Below are 22222 nucleotides of genomic sequence, written 5' to 3'. Positions count from 1 at the left end.
GGAGCGGGCTCGCTGCCTGGGTTGTCCTCAGGTGTTGGACGAGGACTCTGAGGATCTGAAGGTTCCCCTGTCCGTCTCCATCAACAAGTTCAACTCCATCTCTGACTCCACTCACCTGTTCACCCTGAACAGTGTGGGCCTGGCCACCAGACAGGTGCTGTTAGGCTGGGACTGTAGGGGGCGGGGCAAACATAGACCAGTGACACAATATCCCCCTGCATTATTCCTATTACACTATTACACACTATTACATACTATTATACTATCATACTATTACACACACTATTACACTATCACTGTAACTGAGGGGTACAATTCCCTGACTGTATTGTTAGATATGATACTTACTACCACTACCTCTTGTACTTTAGACTCTGGCCACCCAGTACTAGGCATAAATAATTATGGTAAACACTCCCACGTAGATGAAACGATCCAACACAAATGTACCAAGTCGAAAGTCTGCGTTTAATAATAATTAATACATAGCAAAAGGTATGTAGAGCAATCACTTAATTACATTTATGATTTGAAATAGGATGCACTTTTATGGCAAATGAGTATTCGTTGGTATATCAATAGAGAACGTCCAATCTCTGGTGGCGCAGGCGGTAAATATACAACCTGGAATATTTAAGGAATAATAGCAATGATACTTTAATGATTATAGAACTGGATACACTAGGGGGGAATTCCGGTCGCTTGTAAGACAACTGGAGAAGGGGGGGGGTGGTAGAGTCTGGCTGTATCCGTCTGGCCGAGGGTATCCTGGGAGAACCCACGGTTGTGCGGCTCGGTGCCTCAGCGATCCTCGATCCACAGATGAAAGCAGTTGGACTCTCTGTGGGCCGGCTTCCTCCGGTCCATGATGGAGAGACGTGAAGCGACCTCGTCGTGTAGAGCGTCTCCTCACCTGTCGTCCTCTCCGGGGGGGGGGTTTCCAACACACGGCAGTGTTGGTCTTTATCCATAGAATAATCACTGTATACAAAGCATAATCCGTGCCTGGGAAGGCGGGCTGTCGTCGGTAGAATAATCCGGTATGCAGGTCCACTCGCTCGTCGGCTCTGGGGCTCCTCGGGTGCAGCCTCACATGGGGTCGGCCACCCTGGATAAGCAGCCAGTTCTACCCGAAACGATGGGGGTACTGACTACGATAGTATTCTCACCGCACGAAGCACTACATATGAATAGACTATTATTAGCTTAATAGACTACGTCCAACTCGACGATATAGTGCCAAATATGACTATTCAAATATTAATATACACGATGTCTCAATACCGATGGTAGGCCGAACTTGGCCTTACTCCCACACGTGGCGTCGCGGGGAGGCTTTACGTCTGTCACTCTATTGGAGGGTAAGAAACTGGACTAAAAGAAAGTCCTACTTTAGTAGCGCAGTATATATACGCACTATGAACAAATAGTACCATTAGTGGTGCGGTAGCCAGATTCCTACGCGGAACTAGGACTTGTTCGTACATGTTGAGCGGTACGTTTGAACTGGGTCTGGGGGGTATGGCAGCCTGGCACCAAGGTCTCGACCAATAGTAGAATGGAGACTATTATGGGATGTTCAGTAGGCTAGAATATTCAATGCATATTGTACAAGGAATATACAAGGGATATCAGGGAATATTAGAGAATATACAAATACAATTAAATATATATAAATAAATATATATATTCGGTTTAATCTGGCCCTTCACAACAATCACAGTATCACACTATCACAGTATCACACTATCACACTATTACACTATTACATACTATTACACTATTACACACTATTACATACTAGTATACTATCACACTACACTATCACAGTATCACATTATCACACTATCACACTATTACACTATTACACTATTACATACTATTACATTATTACACACACTATTACACTATTATGCAGTAGTACACGATTGCACACTATTACACTATTGGGTGGAATAAACCTTTAAAATATTTGGGTGGAATAAACTTAAAACTATTTAAGTGGTATTAAAACTACTTGGACGGAATACACTTAAAACTATTTGGGTGGAATAAACCTTTAAAACTATTTGGGTGGAATAAACCTTTAAAACTATTTGGGTGGTATAAACCTTTAAAACTATTTGGGTGGAATACACCTTTAAAACTGTTTGGGTGGAATAAACCTTTAAAACTATTTGGGTGGTATAAACCTTTAAAACTATTTGGGTGGAATACACCTTTAAAACTATTTGGGTGGAATAAACCTTTAAAACTATTTGGGTGGTATAAACCTTTAAAACTATTTGGGTGGAATACACCTTTAAAACTATTTGGGTGGAATAAACCTTTAAAACTATTTTGTTGGAATAAACCATTATACACTATTACACACCGGCATGGGGCGTAGTTAATCTAGACCAATGAAAGTAGTAGTCTGTACTTATTGACACTTCCCATGAGTCTCTATGACAAACGTCTCATGAGATATGAAAGGGGGTGGGGCTTATTTCAATGGACAATGATGGAAATTCATCCAAATTGGCCCTGTCATTTGCGCGAATAGTTTAACATGATCACCCCCTAAGCTAAGAATGGAACGGTGATAGATAGCCTGACACGTCAGACCCATGAAACACTACAGAAGCTAGCTATAAAGAGCTATTAGAGAGCTAGCTATGAAGAGCTATAATAGATAGCTAGCTATGGAGAGCTATTGGAGAGCTAGCTATAGAGAGCTAGAGAGCTAGCTATGAAGAGCTATAGAGAGCTAGCTATGGAGAGGTATTAGAGAGCTAGCTATGGAGATATATTAGAGAGCTAGCTATGGAGAGCTATTGGAGAGGTAGCTATGGAGAGGTATTAGAGAGCTAGCTATGGATAGTTATTAGATAGCTAGCTATGGAGAGCTATTAGAGAGCTAGCTATGGAGAGATATTGGAGAACTATTGGAGAGCTAGCTATGGAGAGCTATTAGAGAGCTAGCTATGGAGAGGTGTTAGAGAGCTAGCTATGGAGAGGTGTTAGAGAGCTAGCTATGGAGAGGTGTTAGAGAACTATGGAGAGCTATTAGAGAGCTAGCTATGGAGAGGTGTTAGAGAGCTAACTATGGAGAGGTGTTAGAGAGCTATCTATGGAGAGCTATAGAAAGTTAGCTATAGAGAGCTAGCTATGGATAGCTATTGTAGAGCTAGCTATGGAGAGTTATTAGAGAGCTAGCTATGGAGAGCTGTTGGAGAGCTAGCTATGGAGAGCTAGTAGAGAGCTGGTTATGGATAGCTATTGGAGAGCTATTAGAGAGGTATGTGATGTTTTCTTCTTGACTTGTTTAAAGAAGACGTGTCCGGCCCATGGGGACATTAACGTGTGTTGTCGGGCCTTACAAATACATTTGATTTGATTTGATTTGATTTAGGTAGCTGTGGAGAGCTATTAGAGAGCTAGCTATAATGAGCTATTCGAGAGCTTGCTATGGAGAGCTGTTGGAGAGCTAGTTATGGAGAGCTATTAGAGAGCTAGCTATGGATAGCTATTGGAGAGCTATTAGAGAGCTAGCTGTGGAGCGCTATTAGAAATCTAGCTATTGGAGAGCTAGCTATGGATAGCTATTGGAGAGCTAGCTATGGAGAGCTGTTGAGAGCTAGCTGTGGAGCGCTATTAGAGATCTAGCTATGGATAGCTATTGGAGAGCTATAGAGAGCTAGCTATAGAGAGCTATTAGAGAGCTAGCTATGGAGAGCTGTTGGAGAGCTATTAGAGAGCTATTAGATATCTAGCTGTGGAGAGCTATTAGAGAGCTATAGCTATGGAGAGCTATTGGAGAGCTATTCGAGAGCTAGCTATAGAGAGCTATTAGAGAGCTAGCTATGGAGAGCTGTTGGAGAGCTAGCTATGGAGAGCTATTAGAGAGGTAGCTATGGAGAGCTATTAGAGCTAGCTATGGAGAGCTGTTGGAGAGCTAGCTATGGAGAGCTATTAGAGAGCTAGCTATGGAGAGCTGTTGGAGAGCTAGCTGTGGAGAGCTATTAGAGAGCTAGCTATGGAGAGCTAGCTATGGAGAGCTGTTGGAGAGGTAGCTATGGAGAGCTATTAGAGAGCTAGCTATGGAGAGCTGTTGGAGAGCTAGCTATGGAGAGATAGTAGATAGCTAGCTATGGAGAGATAGTAGAGAGCTAGCTATGGAGAGCTGTTGGAGAGCTAGCTATGGAGAGCTATTAGAGAGCTATCTGTGGATAGCTATTGGAGAGCTATTAGAGATCTAGCTGTGGAGAGCTATTAGAGAGGTAGCTATGGAGAGCTATTAGAGAGCTAGCTGTGGATAGCTATTGGAGAGCTAGCTATGGAGAGCTATTAGAGAGCTAGCTATGGAGAGCTAGCTTGCGTAGTGTTCCACTGGCGTGTCATGCTAGGTGAGAGAGAGTTGGATGGATAGTCAATTTGCACACTCTACACTTGAGTACCAGTAATTTAGCCAGTAAACCAGCCAGTCAGTCAGTTAGTCCAGTGGTTCCCAAAGTCGGGGTCGCGACCCAAAGGTAAAACGCTGAAAACAACCGAAGCAACAATAGTATTTTAATGAGGCTATTATTATTATTATCATTATTATTTTGCAACAAGTTAGCCCTCTCATAAATAGCACATATAAATGAATAACTAACTTGAACTAACTTAATAGGATTGAAGTGATATTTGGCTTAAAAAATCAGTCGCCTGGCAAAAAAAAAAAAAAAAAAAGCCTGACGATGTGCATTGGGCCGCGGCTCTCTGACGCCTTATTTTCTGGGTCCTGGCCTGAAAAGTTTGGGAACCCCTGAGTTAGTCAGTAGTAGGTATCTGTGTCTCTGTGTCTCCTGCAGGTCGTAGCAGGGTTCCGGTATGCACTGAGCTTTGACATGAGGAAGAGCACTTGTTCCAAGGTGCAACACAACACCATCAGCGACCTCTGTGTTCCCAACGCAGACGATGTGGTGAGACACCAGATTAAAAACCAGATTAAAGACACTACACCAGATGAAAGACACTGCACCAGATTAAAGACACTGCACCATATTAAAGACACTACACCAGATTAAAGACACTAAACCAGATTAAAGACACTGCACCAGATTAAAGACACTGCACCATATTAAAGACACTAAACCAGATTAAAGACACTGCACCAGATTAAAGGCACTGCACCATATTAAAGACACTACACCAGATTAAAGGCACTGCACCATATTAAAGACACTACACCAGATTAAAGGCACTGCACCAGATTAAAGGCACTGCACCATATTAAAGACACTACACCAGATTAAAGGCACTGCACCATATTAAAGACACTACACCAGATTAAAGGCACTGCACCATATTAAAGACACTACACCAGATTAAAGACACTACACCAGATTAAAGACACTACACCAGAATAAAGACACTACACCAGAATAAAGACACTACACCATATTAAAGACACTGCACCAGATTAAAGACACTGCACCAGAATAAAGACACTACACCAGATTAAAGACACTACACCATATTAAAAACACTACACCAGATTAAAGACACTACACCAGATTAAAGACACTACACCAGATTAAAGACACTGCACCATATTAAAGACACTACAGCAGATTAAAGACACTACACCAGATTAAAGACACTACACCAGATTAAAGACACTGCACCAGATTAAAGGCACTGCACCAGATTAAAGACACTACACCAGATTAAAGGCACTGCACCATATTAAAGACACTACACCAGATAAAAGACACTACACCAGATTAAAGACACTACACCAGAATAAAGACACTACACCAGAATAAAGTCACTACACCATATTAAAGACACTGCACCAGATTAAAGACACTGCACCAGATTAAAGACACTACACCAGAATAAAGACACTACACCAGAATAAAGACACTACACCAGATTAAAGACACTGCACCAGATTAAAGACACTACACCAGAATAAAGACACTACACCAGAATAAAGACACTACACCATATTAAAGACACTGCACCAGATTAAAGACACTGCACCAGATTAAAGACACTACACCAGAATAAAGACACTACACCAGATTAAAGACACTACACCAGAATAAAGACACTACACCAGAATAAAGACACTACACCAGAATAAAGACACTACACCATATTAAAGACACTGCACCAGATTAAAGACACTGCACCAGATTAAAGACACTACACCAGATTAAAGACACTACACCAGAATAAAGACACTACACCAGATTAAAGACACTACACCAGATTAAAGACACTACACCAGATTAAAGACACTGCACCAGATTAAAGACACTACACCAGAATAAAGACACTACACCATATTAAAGACACTGCACCCTATTAAATATGTTTCTGAAGATGATCCTATTAAATATGTTTCTGAAGATGATCCTATTAAATATGTTTTTGAAGATGATCCTATTAAATATGTTTCTGAAGATGATCCTATTTAATATCTTTCTAAAGATGATCCTATTTAATATGTTTCTGAAGATGATCTGTGTAGACACTATATCTATATTTGTACATACCTGTAAATACTATATTTATATCTGTACATATCTGTAGATACTATATCTATATCTGTACATATCTGTAGATACTATATCTATATCTGTACATACCTGTAGATACTATCTATATCTGTACATATCTGTAGATACTATATATACGTACATATCCCTTACCAACTCTTACTAGTTACGCTGCTGGCCAGTATGACTTACTACCTGAACACCTCCAAGACCAAGGAGATGGTCATAGACTTCAGGAGATGTAAGCCCCCCCTTTATCCAGTCAACATAGGAGGGAAAGACATCGAGATGGTGGAGTCCTACAAATTCCTGGGTGTGCACCTGGATAATAAACTGGACTGGTCTCTGAACACTGATGCCCTCTACAGGAAGGCACAGAGCCGGCTCTTTTTTCTGAGAAGGCTCAGGTCGTTTGATGTGTGCAGTGACATGCTGTACATGTTCTACCAGTCAGTGGTGGTGGCAAGCATCGTTTTTATGCTGCAGTCTGCTGGGGAGGCAACATGTCAGCCAAGAACACCGGGCGGCTGGACAGGCTAGTAAAGAAGGCTGGTTCAGTCCTTGGCAGGAGGGTGGACCCACTGGGGGTTGTGGTGGAGAGGCGCACACGGAGCAAGCTGCAGGCCATCATGAGCAATGACAGCCACCCTCTCCACCACACCCTGACAGAGTGACAGGACAGAGGAGCGACTTATATCGCTGCACTCGCGGACTGAGCGGTTCAGGCTGTCCTTTGTCCCCACAGCCATCAGACTGTTCTCCTCTCTCTCTCTCTCTCTATCTATCTATCTATCTATCTATCTATCTATCTATCTATCTATCTATCTATCTATCTATCTATCTATCTATCTATCTATCTATCTATCTATCTATCTATCTATCTATCTATCTATCTATCTATCTATCTATCTATCTATCTATCTATCTATCTATCTATCTATCTATCTATCTATCTATCTATCTATCTATCTATCTATCTATCTATCTATCTATCTATCTATCTATCTATCTATCTATCTATCTATCTATCTATCTATCTATCTATCTATCTATCTATCTATCTATCTATCTATCTATCTATCTATCTATCTATCTATCTATCTATCTATCTATCTATCTATCTATCTATCTATCTATCTATCTATCTATCTATCTATCTATCTATCTATCTATCTATCTATCTATCTATCTACCAAAGTGTCTTTATACCTGTATCACTGTACATATTAATACTACAACTCTGTATATACATCTGATTAGCACTATTTCTCAGTAGTACTAATTTATATATTTTATACCAAGTTGAATCACCTGTACATTGTATTGTATTGTATTGTATTGTATTACTATTGCACTTTACTGTTACATTTGCATTCTTGTTGGATGCCAAACATATTTTCATTGTACTGTACTTGTGCTGTATGATGATGACAATATTAATCGAATCGAATCGAATTGAATACAGCCTGTTTACTGTAACATGGTTTATCTCTGTGTGTGTGTGTGTGTGTGTGTGTGTGTGTGTGTGTGTGTGTGTGTGTGTGTGTGTGTGTGTGTGTGTGTGTGTGTGTGTGTGTGTGTGTGTGTGTGTGTGTGTGTGTGTGTGTGTGTGTGTGTGTGTGTGTGTGTGTGTGTGTGTGTGTGTGTGTGTGTGTGTGTGTGTGTGTGTGTGTGTGTGTGTGTGTGTGTGTGTGTGTGTGTGTGTGTGTGTGTGTGTAGGAGCTGGCTAACTGTAACGCCACAGTAGATGTAGCTCCTTGGAGACATGAGCACCCGGAGGCCAACGTGGAGTGTGGCCCCGGCCCCCTGCCCTTTACGGTGAGCCCTCCCCCGCCTCCACACTGACCAATCATGTCTGGCCATCAGAAAAATATCACTGCATATTTACCGTTTTTTGTTTTTGTGAGTGCCCTGGTCAATGTCTCTCTCTCTCTCTCTCTCTCTCTCTCTCTCTCTCTCTCTCTCTCTCTCTCTCTCTCTCTCTCTCTCTCTCTCTCTCTCTCTCTCTCTCTCTCCCTCAGTTATTTATCACCAGGCGTCGTCCTCCTGGTTGGTCTCCTCTCAGAAACATGGAACTGCCAACCCCCACAGCCTCGGCTAAGGAAGAGTCATCAGAGGAGGAGGACCCAGGAGCCTCTAAGCCCGCCTCTTCCTCCTCCCCTGATGTGGCCACGCCAGCCCAAGGTAAAACAGAGGAATAGCACCTCCACTAAACCCCACTGACTCTGTCTACACCCAACTGGCTTTTAGAGCATAGCTTAGCACAACTTAATGGAAGCGGATACGGACCACTAGCCTAGCTTAAAACTCCGGGAGAGGTGTTTTCATTTTATTTAAAAAAAATTATTTGGGCTTTCTGTATTTTTCCTGTATAATTCCCTTCCTGGTCTTTGCGTGCATTGCCCCACTGTCGGCCTGGGGAGGTGTAGAACTACCACATGCCTCCTCCGATACATGTGGAGTCGCCAGCCGCTTCTTTTCACCTGACAGCGAGGAGTTTCACTGGGGGAACGTAACGCGTGCAGAGGTTCACGCTATTTCCCCCAGATCCCCTGTCTGCTGAACAGGCGACCGACCAGTAGGAGTGGCAGTTTACAACGACCAGGACACATACCCCACCGACTTCCCCCTGCTAACACTGCCAATTGTGTTAGTAGGGACGACTGACCGGGAGAGGTGTTTTTGACCAACAGCTACAGTAGGCTATCCGCTTCCATTAATTTGTTTAATTTGCTAAACTTGGCTAGCTTGCAGTCAGATTTACATTTACATTTAGTCATTTATCTGACGCTTTTATCCAAAGCGACTTACAAGTTCTGTACGACAAGCCATCAGGAAGGGCACAACTCTATCAGTTGAGCAACAATGTTCATCAAAGTGTTGAGTGCTACAGTGTAGGTTAGTTTATTAGGACAAGTGCATGACAGTACGGTTAGTTAGGGTTAGATATTTTATTTTTATTTTTTAAATTCAGATAGTGGTTGAAGAAGTGCGTCTTTAGTCGACGGCGAAAGATTGGACGTGTTTTGGCTGTCCTAACTGGGGTGGGTAGTTCATTCCACCATTGTGGGGCAAGGACTGAGAATAGGCGACTTCTCTTTGATGACCCTCCCGGAGCTTGGATAGGAGTAGGTCTGAGGCGGCCAGAAGATGCAGAGCAGAGCGTAGGGGTCAATGAGAGGAAACTGGTATCTATCTTCTTGCCTGACTCTGGATAAGACAGTGATGTTGGTATCTATATTCTTGTCTGACTCTGGAGAAGACAGTGATGTTGTTATCTATCTTCCTGTCTGACTCTGGAGAAGACAGTGATGTTGGTATTTATCTCCTTGTCTGACTCTGGAGAAGAGAGTGATGTTGGTATCTATCTTCTTGTCTGACTCTGGAGAAGACGGTGATGTTGGTATCTATCTTCCTGTCTGACTCTGGAGAAGACAGTGATGTTGGTATCTATCTTCTTGTCTGACTCTGGAGAAGAGAGTGAAGCGCATTTCCCATATGTTGGAGTGTTCCTTTTTCCTCCGATTTTCTCCCATCCCAATGTTAGTCGTTATGCCAATTCCCAATCCCCTTCCTGGTCTCTGCGCACTTACCCCCCACAGTCGGTCTGGGAGAGTGGAGTCTATCACGTGCTTCCTCCGACACACGTCTAGCCAATCAACCGCTTCTTTTCACCTGGCAGCGCGGACTCTCACTGAGAGGGTGTAACGTGTGGAAGGATCACACTACCCCCCTTAGATCCTATCCGCGCTGAGCAGGCGCCCCGACCGAACTGTAGGAGTCGCTGTTTACAACGACCCGGACCCACCCCGCCAGCTTTCCCACCCTCTAATACAGCCAATTGTATTAGTGTGAACGGCCAGCCAAGCTGGTGACAACGCCGGAGCTGTGAGCTGGATTCGAACAGGCGAATCCAGTTGGGGTGTTCCTTTAAAAGTAAGGTACAAGGGAAATTAGGTGACGATAGCTACACTACTACCTCCATCTTTCTTTTGGATTCTGCATAAGAACTGTGCAACAACTACCACAAGAGACCTGAACACCAACCCAAATTATGACAGTTGCAACGTTTTGAAATTGGTTCCAGTCACTGATGGAAATGTGAACAGAATCACGACTCTTCTGAGAGACTCCAAAGAAGGAATTAAACACAAAGTTTGCTTAAATAATGTACCTGGCCAGAGCACATGTGATGAATCTAGACATCAATAATATACCTCCCAGAGCACATGTTATTTTATTTATTTATTTATTTATTTAACCTTTATTTAACCAGGAAGTCCCATTGAGATACAAGATCTCTTTTGCAAGGGAGACCTGGCCAAGATGACAGCAATAACATTTGCAAATATCAGACAGCAATAAAATGTGCGGTACATCACACAAGAATATAATAAAAGTGCATGTATACAATATACAATACATCACATGTAAACACAAAAACACAAAACAGAATAGTCTACATAATAGTAAAAGTGTACGACAGTAAAATACAGGGTAATACAGTAATTTTGCAGTTTTGCAGTTGGGACCCGACTAGAGAAAGCAGCGACATTCTTCTTGTAGGAAGTTATGTAATACAGATTTAAATTCGCAGAGGGAGACCAGGGTATCTAAGTGGATATGGTCCTGTAGCCCATTCCATGCCCAAGGTGCGAAGCTTGAAAAAGCTGTTCTTCCGGGCGGCTATGTGGTGCAGTGGGCAAGGCGCTCACCACAAATACTGGAGACTGGGCTCGAACAGGTTCGCCTCCCTGTTCGAGTCCAGCGCTCCACATTGCTTTCAGTTTAGCTGGTCGTCCGCACTAATACACATTGGCAGTATTAGGGGGAGGAAAACTGATGGGTGGGGATCGGGCGTTGTGGACAGCGACTCCTACAGGTCGGTTGGTGCGCCTGCACAGTAGAATCAGGAAGCGACGGGGGCGGGGCCCCTCCAAATCCCAGACCCCTGACGCTGAAAGATTGAGCCGCGCAGGTGAAAGGTGCGACTGCTGTTACCTCGAGTATCGGAGGGGACTCGTGCTATGTATGACTTAGTCCACATTGCAGCCGGCTTGTGGGAGGCATGAAACAGCGTTCAAAGACAGGGGAGGGTTGAATTGGATGATACGAAAATTGGGATGGGAGAAAAATAGAAAATGGGAGAAAAAGTTAAAAAAAAAAAAAAAAAAAGCTGTTCTTCCTAGTTCAGTGTTTATTCTCGGGTTTTTAAAAAGTAGCCATCTTGTGGACCTGGTATAGTAGCTGCTAGAGGCAAAGCTAATTAGGTTGGAAAGATATAGGGGAAGCTTCCCTATGATGGCCTTATATATAAAAACAAACATGTGGGATTTCCTCCGTACGTACAGAGAGGTCCATCCTACCATTTGGTAAAGCACAATCTAGACATCAATAATATACCTCCCAGAGCACATGTGATTCATCTAGACATCAATAATATACCTCCCAGAGCACATGTGATTCATCTAGACATCAATAATATACCTCCCAGAGCACATGTGATTCATCTAGACATCAATAATATACCTCCCAGAGCACATGTGATTCATCTAGACATCAATAATATACCTCCCAGAGCACATGTGATTCATCTAGACATCAATAATATACCTCCCAGAGCACATGTGATTCATCTAGACATCAATAATATACCTCCCAGAGCACATGTGATTCATCTAGACATCAATAATATACCTCCCAGAGCACATGTGATTCATCTAGACATCAAAACACATGTTTTCATCCTAATGAAAAAGTCTTAACAACGCCTTAACAACGCCTTAACAACGCCTTAACAACACCTTAACAACAGCTTAACAACAGCTTAACAACACCTTAACAACACCATAATAACGCCTTAATAACACCTTAACAACACCTTAACAACGCCATAACAACACCTTAACAACAACATAATAACACCTTAACAACACCTTAACAACGCCTTAACAACACCTTAACAACGCCATAACAACAACATAATAATGCCTTATCAACACTTTAACAACAGCATTTCTTCTTTACACCACATACAGTTGGCTTCAGAGCAAATCCTTCTACTCCTATCTAATCCTTCTACTCCTATCTAATCCTTCTAATCCTACAACAACCTGTGTCCCCCAGAGCCCTTCTCCTGAAACAGCACCTGTGTCCCCCAGAGCCCTTCTCCTGAAACAGCACCTGTGTCCCCCAGAGCCCTTCTCCTGAAACAGCACCTGTGTCCCCCAGAGCCCTTCTCCTGAAACAGCACCTGTGTCCCCCAGAGCCCTTCTCCTGAAACAGCACCTGTGTCCCCCAGAGCCCTTCTCCTGAAACAGCACCTGTGTCCCCCAGAGCCCTTCTCCTGAAACAGCACCTGTGTCCCCCAGAGCCCTTCTCCTGAAACAGCACCTGTGTCCCCCAGAGCCCTTCTCCTGAAACAGCACCTGTGTCCCCCAGAGCCCTTCTCCTGAAACAGCACCTGTGTCCCCCAGAGCCCTTCTCCTGAAACAGCACCTGTGTCCCCCAGAGCAAATCAGATCTGTTCTCTCACCATCTGGTGCCACAAGGATCAGTCCTGGGCAGATTATTATTTAGTCTATACATAAATTACCCCAACAGTGTCAGGGGGTAGATGTACAAATGTATGCAGATGACACTACTGTGTATATATGGTAAAATGGCAGAGCAAGCTGTATGCCGATGGCACTGTTGTATAAGTACATGTTATAACAGCAGGGAAAGTTGTGTGCTGATGACACTGTTGTATAAGTACATGTTATAACAGCAGAGCAAGTTGTGTGCTGATGACACTGTTGCGTATGTACATGATAAAACAGCAAACTAACACCCATGGCCCAGGTATCACAATGGCTTCATGCCTCAGCCTGAATGTCAGCAAAACTGGCTATGATTTTTCTCCAAGCCAAAGACAACAGTCGCAGTTTCTGCTGACATTTTCATTCAAGGGGACCATTATCATCCTAGTTACCAAATTCAAATATCTAGGAATTATTGTCACAGATCAAACCTGGACGAGAGTAGGTTACCAACAGAGTCCACAGATACAAAGAATATGAATGAATGTTATTGAAACAGCAACCAATGCAGAATATATACTTCTGGTCAGTAATATGTTTCTAAGACCCTAAAGATTACAAATCTGTTGCTCAATCAAATAAGTCCCCTCTACTTTTATGGGTATAAGCAATGTCACGGCTTACTCCATTAATGTTGTGTAGTCCCAGGGCTGCTTGTGTTGTGTATTCATCAGCATGAATTTAACTGTCACAGGAAGCATGACATCACAGGATAAGATATTCCTTTATTGATCCCCTTGGGGAAATTCGGATAGAGTCGTACAATGAATATCAGCTGGCTAGCTGCCAGACTAATACTAGTAGTGTATCTGCCTGATTCAAGGACTGCTTGGAGGAGAAACTATCATTATTCTCTCATGGTTCCTTAGGGTTCCTTAGGGTTCTTCAAGTTGTTATACTGTCTCACCCCTTGTTTTCTTTTCCTAGCGGGTTCTTATCCTTCCTGTCCCTCCAAACCCTGGAAGGATTTCAGTCCTGTCCAGCCCAGCGCCGCCCCGGCTACAGCAGGACCAGAACCGTTCAGCGATCTGGACCTGCTGGGTTAGACTGCTGACAGTCCTGTGTCTGGTCCACACCTCTGGGGTCCTCAAGTGGCCGATTAGTTTCACATTGTAGTTGTAGTTTAGCAGACCAAGCTAATCCCCTATGGGTTGGATTAGGACACAGATTGTAATGTAATACAATGTTTGTGAAAATTAAAAGTTACATTTGAGTGCTGTTCTGTATTCTTTATTAGACATACTTCTGTTGAGGATTCGGTTCTAAGATGACATTTATAAAGGGCACTGTTTTTCACATTCCCAATGTACCATAAACGCTCATCAGATTCTGATTTGGGGTCAGTTGTAATTAGGTGAGGGAAGATGAAACCCACTGAACGATTTCACACTGGAGACAAGCTGTTCCTGAAATCGGTTCAGTGATTCTTCTGTGAATTAATCTGTTCAGTGATTTCTTTTGTGAATGAATCTGTTCAGTAGTTTTTCTGTGAATGACTGTGCCTGGAATACCCAAAAAAACGAACTGTGGCCATTTACACAAACAAGTTGAAACAACATATACTATTTCACTATTTCTGAGGGGAACCTTATAGCTCCATGTAATAATTCCTCTCTAAATTAATGATAACATCTACAAGAAATATCAGGGCTTCTTCATCAAACAAATAATATTTATCAACGTTGTAGGCTGTTTTGACAAATTTCCTACACAAAATATCAACCATTTTTGATACTTTAAAAAGTAATACAATGTTTAATTAAATGCATTTTTACAGCTTAAATCAAGACCAACAAATAAAATGCTTCCTGTGATTTTCATATATGCTGCATTGTTGAATAAAAACCTTTTCCAAAATGTTTGGTTGTACTGCCTGGTTGTCAGGCCAGAACAGTCAAACCTCAGCCTGCAGGCCAGAACACAGTCAAACACACAAGTCAATGGTTAACTCCTTTATCTTTACAAAACTAACAGACAACCACCTGTCAGCCAGTCAGTCAATCTATCAGTCAGTCATCCAGCCAGCCAGTCAGTCAGTCAGTCAGTCAGTTAGCCAAGGTACAAGCAAAGCGTCAAATGAAAGACCATAAACATTTATGGGTAAACAGTACATGTTATGTACATGGATTGTGAAGTACATGAACACTATCAGTTAATTATTATACAAACACATGCAGGGTTTTCAGTGCCAGACAATACACTGGCCCCATTGTACATTCATAGTAAAATATGGAGGTCATAGAAATATGGTAAATATTAGGAAAATATTATAAATTAAATATGTTGTACTGTAGATGGGGTACTGTATACAGAATAAACAACATATGAAAACCATAGCAACCATTCAATCTGAATGAGGCAGAATTGACACAATCTGGTGTTTAGAAATCTGCACTTTGCACTTTTACAAGGAAGGTTATAGGTTTTTTAGAAGTTGAATAATAATTAACCAATAATACATTACTTTAAGTCAACAAAATCATACCACTCCCTCCCTAATGTCCCCATTCACATAAAAAAAAGGATCGTTTATTTACATAAACAAAGGTCTCACATCCTGAATGAAGTAAAGTAGGAAGAACAAAGTCTTTAACCCCTTAACAGTCCTGCAAATTTAGCATAAAAAAACGCTTGTCCTAGCAAAAGAGCTGCATGATTGTGACAACTGCACAATGGGGCTGTCTCACCTGTGGACACTTTGAACCCACTTGATATAAATGTATATAAATTGAGTGTCCATTATCCCATTAACCAATCCCAGTCACTTTTGTGTCCGGTTGGCTAAAGCTCCAAAAACCAGCTAATTAAAGCTCCCTATCAGATCTCCTCTCTCTGTCTAAACCATTCTAATCTCCTTGCTTTGAGATTACGATTTCTGGGGCGGCTGGGTGGCACAGCGGACATTGCGCTCGTCACCAACGCAAGAGACACCGGGTTCGACTCCGGCTGTCAGCGTTGCCTCCGGCTTGGGCCGGCCGTCATACTAACTCAATTGGCAGAGTTAGCGGGTAGAAGTCGATGGGTGGTAATCTGGACGTTGTGGACAGCGACTCCTACAGGTCAGTTGGGGGACGCCTGCACAGCAGAGACAGGAAATGGCGGGGGTAGTGTGAGCCTCCCACACGTTACACCGCCACATCGCCAATGAGAGTCCGCGCTGGACTCTCATGTGACAGGCTGCCTCCTCGTGTATTGGAGGGGACACGTGATGCAAGGCTTCTATCCTCCCTACAACCGGCCAGTGGGGGGCATATGTGAGCAACGTTCAAGACAGGGGAGGGGAGAATTGGCACATGGAATTGGGATGGGAGAAAGAATGGACAAAATTGAAAAAGTGGACCAAAAAAAAAGAGATTACGATGTCTGCTATTCAGACATAACAAGCCTTGATTGTCGCTGTGTCGGCCATTTGACACGCCCATCGCAATGCCCATCTTGCAACGCTGTTTCCCCTATTGGGATTAACCTAACAAATGAAAGCCCCCGTTGTTTGTGGACCCAAGATAACCTCACCTCTCTATCGGGAACCCCTCTCTCTATTCCAGTTGTAAAAGGCCTAATGAAAAACATGTTTATCAAAACAAAACAAAAAAACAAAACAAAACTCCTGATACTGATGTCTAGGCGTCCTAAATTATAGAGAGATTACTTAACCATCCATAAGGGATTTACATTAGCACACTCCTGACATTTTTATCAATTTCACCATATAGATTAGACCTTAATTCTCAATAAGGATTTACAATAACATACTCCAGAAATTGCAATACATTTCACAAGAACAATACTCCTGTAGAGAGGTGATAGAGAGATGGAGAGTGTAGAGAGAGAGAGAGAGAGAGAGAGAGAGAGAGAGAGAGAGAGAGAGAGAGAGAGAGAGAGAGAGAGGGTGAGAGAGTACGAGACAGTAAGAGCGGGAGTGAGACAGAGAGGGTGAGAGAGTAAGAGAGAGTGAGATACAGAGAGAGGGTGAGAGAGTAAGAGAGACAGAGAGAGGGTAAGAGAGTAAGAGAGTGTGTGAGAGAGAGATAAGGATGAAGGAAGGTAATTGATTATGTATTAAGGAATAGACGAGTGAATGAATCATCTCAGCTGAACGTTAGCAACTTAAAAGTACAAATATTTTCTTTAATTAAGACTCAACATTAAATGATGTATTGTTATTCCAAATACAGCTGTGATGAATCTGCGTCAATGTGTCAAACAGGACATATGTACAGTAAGCGACCAGCTGGCTGATTGGTCGGTGCTCCTCTATCACTAATCAATGTAGCTGATTGTAAATGTAGATGACCAGAAGATGCTGCATTACCTCCTCATTAGAAATGAAAGGCCTGAACGGTAATGAGAGACGACATCATGGAGCTCTGAGTCTGAGAACATTCAGCTCAACACCACATGAAACATGGAGCTCTGAGTCTGAGAACATGCAGCCCAACACTACATGAACATCACTTGCATCTCAGTGCAGACAGCATCTCAGTTCAGAGGCATCTCTGTCTTTTTTACGGCTGTGAAGCACTTTGAGCTGCAATTCTTGTATGAAGGTGTTATGCTATACATATAATGTTTATTATTATTATTATTATTATTATTATTATTATTATTATTATTATTATTATTATTATTATTATTATTATTATTATTATTATTATTATTATTATTATTATTATTATTATTATTATTATATTTGTATTACTGCAAACAACAACAGAGTCCCAGAGTAGGGTCCAGCAGTGGTTGTTGAGAAAATGTGCAAATTGTGATATTATCAAAGAGTTGGGTATTATTCCTGTGGTGAAAACTTAACATAAACAACCACACTAGTTTAACAAAGAGCCTGTATGAACCACAGATGAAGCTAGTTTAATAAAGAGCCTGTATGAAACACAAATTAAGCTAGTTTAATAAAGAGCCTGTATAAACCACAGATTAAGCTAGTTTAATAAAGAGCCTGTATGAACCACAGATGAAGCTAGTTTAATAAAGAGCCTGTATGTAGCACATTCCGCCTGACTTTGCTCACTTCCCTCCGCCTTCTCATGGACAGTTCCCCTCTCATCTTCCATCCACTCATAGACAGTTCCCTCTCCCTCCACCTGCTGGAAAATCCCCTTTATTACATCCTGGACTCATTATTAATTTATGTATCTTGTCTAGTCTTCCTGCCTGCCTATGTTAATTTGTGTTTCCTTTAAGGCTGTCAAAAGTTAACAAGGTATTAACGCGTTAACGCAAAATTATTTTAACGCCACAATTTTTTTTATCGCCAGATTAACGTTTAAAAAAATATATATTTTTATTATTATAAATCTTTTTACTAGACTTCACTCAGGTGTATTATTGATACTCTCATTGATACTATGTTTGTTTCTGACTCAACGTGTATGTGTGTGTGTGTGTGTGTGTGTGTGTGTGTGTGTGTGTGTGCGTATGTGTGTGTGCGTATGTGTGTGTGTGCGTATGTGTGTGTGTGCGTATGTGTGTGTGTGCGTATGTGTGTTATCCTGTAAGATACTCACCCTAGTCTGAGGTTCGCAGATGCTGTTTCTTCTGAATTAAACATCAGCTGTTTGAGCTCCAGAGCCCTTCAGCCCAGAGCGTTCTATAAATAGAGTGTAACTCTACCTGCTCTCTGTCTGGCTACCTGGTTACATCACTGCCTCTTACTAAACTCTCTCCACAGTGATTAAGATGTTATCTTAAAATGAGGCATTGAGTCTATTGAGTTCAACTAAATGGTATTTTTCTGGTCTGTTGTAGAGGGGGTGGGGGTAGGGGAAGTAACTCTAAAGTGACCATAACAGGAACCTGGGGGGGGGGGGGGGGTAACTCTAAAGTGACCATAACAGGAACCTGGGGGGGGGGGGGTAACTCTAAAGTGACCGTAACAGGAAGCAGGGGGGGGGGGGGGGGTCGTACCAGATAGTCCCGTTGACTGTGATGGATGTCCACGTTGCTCTCGGACAGAAATTAATTCATTTGGAACGAGACCAATGATGTTATGATTAGTGCTGTCAATCGATTCAAATATTTAATCTGATTAATCGCATGATTGTCCATAGTTAACTTGCTTAATCGCAAATTAATCGCATTTTATTTTTTAAATCTACCTTAAACGGATATTTTTCAAGTTTTAATACTCTTCAACATGAGAGTCAACAAATGTTTGCTTTATGCAGCCATTTAACACAAAAGGATGACCCTCATGCATTGCAAATTTGCATCAAATTCTAAACAGAGTGATGCACAAAATAACTTAAAACAAAATAAAACAATGAATAAAGTGTGCATGAAATAATAGGGGAAAGAAAACGTTAGGAACTTGTTACATTCACCCACACAAGGGCTGAGGACTCACCCCCCCCCCGCCCCCCCTCTCTCTCTCTCACACACACACACACAGACACACACACACACACACACACACACACACACACACACACACACACACACACACACACACACACACACACACACGCACACACACTCTCCCAGCTCTCTTTCTCTCTTGCCCAAAGTTTCCTCATCTCTCTCTCTCTCCCTCTCCCTCTCCCTCTCTCTCTCTCTCTCTCTCTCTCTCTCTCTCTCTCTCTCTCTCTCTCTCTCTCTCTCTCTCTCTCTCTCTCTCTCTCTCTCTCTCACACACACACACTTTGAGTCAGAAACAAACATAGTATCAATGAGAGTATCAATAATACACCTGAGGGAAGCCTAGTAAAAGAAAAAGAAGAAATATATATATAAATTCTTTTGAATTTTTTTATTGTTAACGTTAATCCTGCGTTAAAAGAATTGTGGCGTTAACAGAATTGTGCATTAACACGTACGTTAATACCGCGTTAACTTTGACAGCCTTAGTTATGATACATTGTCTGGTTGAGACAAAGTTTTACCAAGCAGCAATGTTTTAGGCCGTATATTGACTAACAGATAACAATTTTAATTGGATTTCCCAAACCATTAACATTTAAAGATGATGTGTTTGATGGAAATCAAGAGTTGTGGTCTGAGGAATTGAAATTTGAATACTGATGTTGAAATTAATATCAGAAAGATTAGGAGCCAATTTATATAGTTAAATTGGATCATTTATTACAATATGGATCCATACAGTTAGTAGAGAGTGATACACAATTGGATAAAGGAAGATGAGAGAAGGGTGGAAGAGAGACACAGTGGTCTCTCTCCTACAATCCTTTGACCTGACCTGACCACTGTCATGCCTCCCACTCACAAAGCAGGCATCTCCTTGGATCTCATATTCTCTCCAGCATCATTAACACCATGGTAACTCCCCTCCATTTATCTGACACTTCTTCATATCCTTCACACTAACTCTCATGCTTAACTCTCAGAGGTTGGAGCTGTTTTGTGATATTTTAGGTTTTGCTTGGTCAACCCAAACCATCCACCCCAACCCAAACCATCTCAGTCAGACGCAACTTGCGCTCCCTATCCCCCTCCACCCTCTCCTCTGACATCCTATCCGCAAGGGTGTGTGAGGTAACATGTTGAGGTAACCTGGGCTCTGTTACACTATATACTGTATGTCACACACACACACACGCACAGACATACACACACACAGACATACACACACAGACACACACACACACACACACACACAGACAGACATACACAGACATACACACACACACACACACACACACACACACACACACACACACACACACACACACACACACACACACAGACAGACAGACAGACAGACAGACATACACACACAGACACACACAGACATACACACACAGACACACAGGCATAAATGTATTTGACTGTGTGGTTTTCACTGAGCAGGGGACTGCAGTAGTCAGCTGGTAACAGAATCTGTTGAAGTCCCGCATGTTTCAATCTAAATGTCCTGTGAAAATAATTCTGTCTTATTTTTATTTGGTTACCAACATTTGTCCACTAAAGTGGTTGTTTTTCGACATTGATACAGAAATCCTCCACAAGCAGACATCTCATTCTGAAATCCGTTGGTGTGTGTGTGTGTGTGTGTGTGTGTGTGTGTGTGTGTGTGTGTACCTTGCAATCTAGCTGGATTTGCGAGATGTGTGCGTGAACTAGGAAAACAAATGAGGACACAGAACACACTAGAGGAGGCTTCTATAAGACAACAGGTGAAGCAGTGCTTCACCAAAAAACAGACAAACAAAAAACATAACACACATATTACATAAAACATATTTTTTAGATGCCAACATTTCATTAGAATGAAATCAAACCAAAAAAAGGGCCACTGTTAAAAAGATGTGTTGTGGGTATCTTGCAAAACAGCGCCCCTTTCAGGTGACACAGGGGAGTTTTCGGCTTCACTAACCCAATGTAAGTGAACGCAAGTCGAAATAGTACCTTATACGTCGTTGATTGGACAGTTATGGTTTATGACACGTTTTAATGCAAGCCTAGTGAAGCACTATTCGTTTGAATCATGCGCGTTCTTTCGAATGATGCATGTTCACGACCTGAGAATTATTGACACCCCGTCTAACCATTCAGAGGACACCAGTTCCTATCCCATGTTTCCTAGCCGACAGCCGTGTACAGTCAGTGTAACGTTACTGTAGGCTAACGCTAGTTGTTGTAGCTAGCTTCACCTTCACGTGAAAATTTTACTTTGCGCCAACATTAGGACCAAACTATAAACCAGCAAAATTAAGAGGACTTATCCATCTGGATCAGCACATCCACACAGCGGTGCCTGGATGGGACCTGTATGATGGAGGAGGAAAGGACAGCCAGGAGACAGGAGAGGAGACTCAGGAGGAATACACCTGCAGCTCCTGTTACCACTACCACAACATTTACATGTCCTACCTGCAATAGGACTTGTGGATCCAGGATAGGACTATACAGCCATCAAAGGACTCATCATTAGAAATGGACGTCATCATCGGACTTCGATGGACAACCACAAGCAAGCAAGCCTTAATTAATGGGTGGGATACTTTAAAACTCTCCAGCTAACGTCAGTAATCTAGCTAGGTCTCACGTTATTTAGTTAGTTAATAACCTAGCTAGCTAACTGTAAAGGACAGGAACACTCAATTATCATGTTTTTCACACTAACATGCAATCTTC

The 22222-nt window shown here is 42.1% G+C and overlaps 1 protein-coding gene across 1 annotated transcript in view; it reads left to right on the top strand.

The window, feature by feature from the left end:
* Positions 1-14160, top strand: part of kng1 (kininogen 1) — a gene marked incomplete at both ends in the record, with an annotated part of 25540 nt that extends 11380 nt beyond the window's left edge. Inside the window, 5 exons of the mRNA XM_084311255.1 lie at positions 1-154; positions 4836-4946; positions 8253-8351; positions 8555-8717; positions 14042-14160. The exon at positions 1-154 is cut by the window's left edge and continues 16 nt beyond it. Coding sequence (XP_084167381.1) covers positions 1-154; positions 4836-4946; positions 8253-8351; positions 8555-8717; positions 14042-14160 — 646 coding nt within the window. The remainder of the gene's footprint in view (positions 155-4835; positions 4947-8252; positions 8352-8554; positions 8718-14041) is intronic.
* Positions 14161-22222: the final 8062 nt, after the last annotated feature.

The sequence above is a fragment of the Notolepis coatsorum genome (assembly GCF_963971535.1).
Source record: "Notolepis coatsorum genome assembly, chromosome: 3".
Taxonomy (NCBI): Eukaryota; Metazoa; Chordata; class Actinopteri; order Aulopiformes; family Paralepididae; genus Notolepis; species Notolepis coatsorum.
Note: the sequence above shows the minus strand (reverse complement) of the source record. Positions and strands in the feature narration are given on the sequence as shown.